General features: G+C 41.2%; 1 protein-coding gene across 1 annotated transcript in view; it reads right to left on the reverse strand.

Moving 5' to 3' along the window:
- Nucleotides 1-6,031, reverse strand: part of LOC109289799 (ankyrin repeat and KH domain-containing protein 1-like) — a 204,498-nt gene that overhangs the window by 75,180 nt on the left and 123,287 nt on the right. Inside the window, exons 9-10 of the mRNA XM_019506001.1 lie at nt 4,624-4,815; nt 2,586-2,695 (exon numbers count right to left, since the gene is read on the reverse strand). Of these exons, the coding sequence (XP_019361546.1) occupies nt 2,586-2,695; nt 4,624-4,815 (302 nt within the window). The remainder of the gene's footprint in view (nt 1-2,585; nt 2,696-4,623; nt 4,816-6,031) is intronic.

Genomic DNA, 6,031 nt, shown 5'->3' on the forward strand with positions numbered 1-6,031 from the left:
TTGCAACCCATACTAGAAGAAGACCCAATTCTTAAAGAGATCTTTTCAGAACCACCCATCTTAGCCTTTAAACAAGCAGCAAACCTTAACAACCTCATTACCAGAAGCAAACCTCCTATGGCCCAAAGTACACCAAATGGATCCAGACCATGCCAAGACAAGAAATGTAAAACCTGCCAACATATCTCCACCACCCCCACTATAACTACACCACACAACAGAACCATCAACATTCCTGGATCTTATACCTGCACCTCCAGAAACCTAGTACATCTCATCCAGTGCACTAAATGCCCCAACAGAAAATATGCAAGAGAAACCAAACAACTGTGTACCAGAATGAATGCACACTGAAAATCTATCAGACAAGAATACCCAATTACCTGTGGGGGCACATATCTGAAAGATAACCACTCTCTCTCCAATCTTTCAGTTCTAATCCTAAAAGGGAATTTACAAAACCCCCTAATGCAGATGAGCCTACAAACTTCACTGCCATCAACCTATTGAATACAAAAAATCATGGACTAAATACAGGCATTGATTTATGGCACATAATAACGTGCCTAACTTCTGATACCCCAGATAACTTCTCTACTATTTACCAGCTACATCTTATCACCAGGTCTACATTGTCTGCCCACCCCACTCCTGTTTCTCACCCATTGTCTGCCACAACTTGCATTTTCACTGACTGGCATTCCTGAATACAGGCAGTCCTTGACTTACAACATTTTGAGTTACAAAGTTTATAAATTGACACCCTGTTTCAACTTTGACATCAGTTTCGACTTTACAACGCTTGATCTGACACCAAGCCATGCCAGTGAACAAGTTGGTTGCATCACCCATTTCCCTGGAGAACTTCTGTCCAAAATTCCTTGGACAGTGGCCTTTAAGAAAGCAGACAAGACTCCAGAAAAACCTGCAGCCAAGACTCCTGAGAAGACTCCAGCCAAGAACCCTTCAAAAAGTCCAGCAAAGTCCCCTCAAAGAAGTACTTCCAAATCTATACTGCTATTTACAATATAAATACATTAATGTAGCTATATTACTCATCTATAATTGATCGAGTACAAAATTCTGGGTTATTTTTGGTGAAAACAGGGTATTGGGCACTGGTTCAGGAACCAATCCCTCATTTATAACATTGTATCCCATGGGAAAAATCGGTTTCGAGTTACAACATTAAGTTGTGGTTTTCAGGAACTAATTGTGTCGTAAGTCTGCGGACTGCCTGTACTGACCTCTGGCTTCTATTCTATCCCATCTAGGAAGAGCACAGAGAGACGCTTCCTCTGCCTGAAGAAAAATGTTTGTACCCAAAACCTTGCAAAGAAGAGTTTTTCCAACTATTTTAGTTGGTCTAATAAAAGATATCTAATTTACTCAAAAAATCTTGTCACTTAAAAATGGTATGTTAAGTATATGCTGATGTGCCCGTGTAAGTAGCTAAATGAGAACATCAAGGACCAGTAGGCTCAAGTCAGTTACTTTAAGGATGATATACTTTAATTCTAATGTTTTTTTCTGCCAAAGTAGTAAATGTAATTAGTTAAATCATTTAAAGCACTACTCAAGCAGTATGGGCATACAATTTAGAAAACAAGTAAAATTTAGTTTTCCATTCCCTTGTATGCTAGAGGCATTGGGAATAAAAGAAAGCTAGAATGCTTATTTCTTCAGTAGTTTCAACGTTCTAAGGAGAGTCCCCATTCATCTGGAGTGGGACTGAGAAGGCTCAGAGGACTGGCAAGTTCACAAGTATGTTCTAAAAATTCTTTGAGTTATTAACAATTAACAATCAAGTACTAAACACAATTTAAAAAAAAAATAAAGTGCAAGATTCCTGCAGCTGATTGATAAATTCAGAAGCAAATTTCGACCAGCCAACTGCCAGGCAGCAATAAATTCTAAACAGCAACTGAATTTACTGTTTAAATGAAAGTATTATGGAAAACACTCCTGCAAAATTTAAGTGACCAGGGAGAAACATGGGGAAACCAGGAGAATTCCCTGGAAGGCAGATCATTAGGATATGGAAGTAGGGATGTTAGTACACTTCAAATTATTCTGGTTATTCAAAAGCCATTTAACTGCATAAAATATCTCACTTTTGAAAGCTAACCTTGAAAGAACACCAAAAAATTTTTAGATGTGTCCAGAGATGAATGCTGAGAAGTGGATTAGATAACGTTTTCAAACTATTAATAGAATCTCATGATTTTGGGACATGGATGAGGAATAAGAGATTAAAATACAACAGTTTGGAAAAATATTTCTTGCAGAACGGTAATGGACCACCTTGAAGACGAAAAATCAACTGTCACCAAGTGCATGTATTTAAAGGATCACCTAGAGTTAGTATACATTTGAGCCTCTCAAAGTAACTTGGACAGATATTGCAAGCTTTCAAGTTCTATTTTAGATTAATACACCCATGCATACATACCTTAACCCTTTTAAAGCCCGATACTTGGCTCTATATTAAGTGCACAGCATTTACTTTTACCAATCTTTTACTGCAATATAAGTTAAGTTTGCAATCAAAGTAGTTAATGGGCAAGATACACAAGAAGTCTTACTAAATCAGCACCAGCTTGGAGCAAAACATCCGCAACATCAGTATGTCCATTTTCACAGGCGTAGGTCAAAGCTGTGTCTCCTGTTGCTGTTGTAGCATGGACATTAGCTCCTATAAAGACAACATTAGTTTTACTGCTTACTGTAAATATTGCCTCCCACCCAAACAGTTCAGTTGAGTGAATCCACTAACAAAAGAAGTAGCAACCTTCCCTCCACAACCATAAAAATTACAGCTCATCTGTCCTATTTACAGGCAAACTCTCACTGCACAATGGCATTTGGGTTAACGTGGAAAGATGCCTGCAACTGTGTGTGAATAGCAGGGGCAGGAATCAAGGGAAGTCTGGCACATCTAACAGTAGTCAAAGGGAGCAAAATTCCCCCTGAACAGCGCTGAAGATTTCGGTCCTACAGCATTTCTGAAATTATCTTTCTTTTTGTAATTTGGTTTGACAGTCTTGACTGCACTGACTTACCCTTAGTATGTATTCTGCAGTAGACTGTATGGATATCTACATTACTAGAAAAGCTACTGAACCAAATTTGGAGTAAATATTATTGCTTTAGGGACATAATATTTTGATATGCCAATTTAATTCTTTGGTCAGATTATCAGCCATATGGTGTAACACTGAAAGAATTTAACAATCTACATGATAGCACTCATGCATAATTTCCCTATTGTTATAGTAGGAATTATTTTGCTATCAAAACCATCAGAGTGATTTATTATTTTCATATTTCCAAAAAGTGTTGTTAGCTATTTTTACAACACCACTGATGCCAAGGAAAACCTCTTTGCTTCCTCAATCTAGGCAATACCTGCAGATACACCAACAGTAATATTAAGGGTAAGGACAGCTTGAAGCTTTTTTGTAGTTATAGTATGAAGAGACATTGATTGTTATTGTCCCTTACCCACAGTTTAAGGCATGTCATTTTCCAACTTTACCAACCTGATGACTTTTATAAACATCGATTTCACTTTGGGAAACATACAATTCTTTTAAATAAGCCACTTGCTCCTAATAGGAATAGATGTACATGCTATTAACAAAAGTTTAAAGCTCTTCTTCTGTAAAAAAATCTCAAATCACAAACACAACAAACAGAATATGAAATGCACTGATCAACATAACCCCCTTTCCCTTGTAACAATATTTCAACCAGCTCATTAATCTGTAAGTTTTTTGACATGTTGAGACCCACCTTTCATGCATTTTTGCTCCCCATGGTCTAGTTTCTAGAATATCAATTGTGCTCATCTAAAAAGACTTGTAGTCAAAGTTAAAATGCGACTAGCACATAGGACCATATAAGGTAATTTAAGACTAATTTCCGTATTGAATGTGGGATACACAAATGCATCTGGATACCTATTGCAGATAGAAGCAAGTCTTTTGAAGTTAGGGATTAGGTTCTTTATAATATTGTACACAAAATTGATGGTGAAGAGGAATGGGCAATTTTTCATTTTTTAAAAACATTTGCAAGGATAGCATGTCCTGCTACAACCTTCACTGCCACTAAATGTAGGTTTTACTTGCTAATTCATATAGTCCGTGGTTTAGGGCATAGTTTCTCAACCTGTGGTACATGTACCCCTGGGGGTACATGAGACAGACAGGGGGTACACTTGTACCCCTCAAAACTCTCTTCCTCTTTTCCTCTCAAAACTATGGAAAAAAATTCCCCAGTAATAATTTGGCATTCAGCCCTCTTAGCTTTGGCCAACACCACCTCTGGCCCAGCTACATACTTGAGTTGTTCACCCCTGGTGTAAAAGGTGGCAACCCTACCCACACAAGATCAGACATCTGTCATATCACAGCCTTACAGATGCAGCCCTTCTTCCAACATAAAGCACACATTAGTTTGTAAATATAAAATTCCCTGGAAAATTGAGTGTTGGGGTACTTGTTAAAATTTTCAGAAGTTAGGGGGTACTTGCTACTTAAAAGGTTGAAACACACTGGTTTAGGGTTAGCATGGTCTAAATTACCTTTATGGCAGCCACTCAGTACTTTGTCAACATACCTGCTGCCAGTAAATATTTCACTAATTCAAGGTGACCCTCTTGCGCAGCCTCCATTAAAGGTGTAGAGCAACCAAGTTCTATATCAGCTCCTGCCTTAATAAGAAAGTCAGCTACTTCAGAGAATCCTCCACAGCATGCCAAGGTAAGAGCTGTTTCCTGTGTTTCTTCTGTCTGTGCATTTATATTTGCTCCTAAGAAACAGAGGTTCAGTTATCCATCAAGTCAGGCAAGTTAACACCATGGGCATCTCTCTTCACATTCAGTTCAGTTTTGTAGCCAGTACAACTTGAGAGTTTGATTCTTCCCATGCACTAAGACTAATCAACATCTGAGCAGCCACATACTACATGGCTCCTCCCCAACCACCCCACCAAAGCAGGCAGGTTGTACCACACTGCCTCCAGAGAGCGAGGGCAAAGTAGAAGCTGTAGGAAGGTGTGTAAGCCTGTAGATCCCAGTTCTAGCAGCAGCAGGAGTGACCACCAGCTGGGAGATGCAGTTTACAAGTTAATAATTTTCAGGCTGCATACAGCCCTGTAGTTGCCAATTGGACCACCTTTTATTCACAAAGCAATTTTACAGTCACGTTCAATGGCAAACCCTAAGCTTTTGTACTCTGACAAGTAAGGTCAATACCTAGTTATTTAAAGTAAGATTACAGTAATTAGAGGTACAGCGATACATCAGTTCATATCATATCAGCACTGATAAAAGGAAAATTGACATTAAATCAGCACTTGGCTTTTTTTGGCTGATGTCACCAATAATGTCGCCAATAAACTCCACATGCATGTGTCGCCACAGGACGCACAGGGCCAGCCTGACAGCTTGGAGAGCAGCATCTGGCTGATAAGTCTGTTGGGGAAGCCGGGGGGGGGGAAATCGAAGCCCCTGCAACACAGGACAGAGTCGCAAGCAGCTTGTCAGGGGGCGCAGGACTGCTCCCACAACTGTAAACATCCTGGGGGAGCCATGGGGGGCATGTACCCCCCAGATCTGTGTGCAGGGCAAGGACAGGCTGTTGCTGCAGGCTGGGACCAGGGGTGGTGCTGGGATCTTCCTGGTGGCAGGGCTAGGCCAGGGCTATGCTCAGGGTGGGAGGTGGCGGTGCTGGGAGGGGGACCTACAGGGTGGTAGCTCCTACTCCCAGCACCGCCACCACCTGGCCTGAGTGCAGCCCAGACCCAGCTCCTCTGATGGGAAGAGCCCTGTGCCTCCAGTCTGCCTTCACCCTGTGCACAGATCCAGGGGGCACATGCTCCCTATGGCTCCTCTGGCAGTGTGTGCAGTGGCAGGAGCCACCCCCACCCTCCCCCAGAGGAGCCACTTGTGGCTCTGTCCCACACCCAGTCCCACTCACTCCCACACTGTAGGGGCCTCGATCTGCACCCCCTCTCCCCCCCCCCC

Source organism: Gavialis gangeticus, unplaced genomic scaffold (genome assembly GCF_001723915.1).
Source record: "Gavialis gangeticus isolate Ggan-Ray unplaced genomic scaffold, GavGan_comp1, whole genome shotgun sequence".
NCBI classification, from domain to species: Eukaryota; Metazoa; Chordata; order Crocodylia; family Gavialidae; genus Gavialis; species Gavialis gangeticus.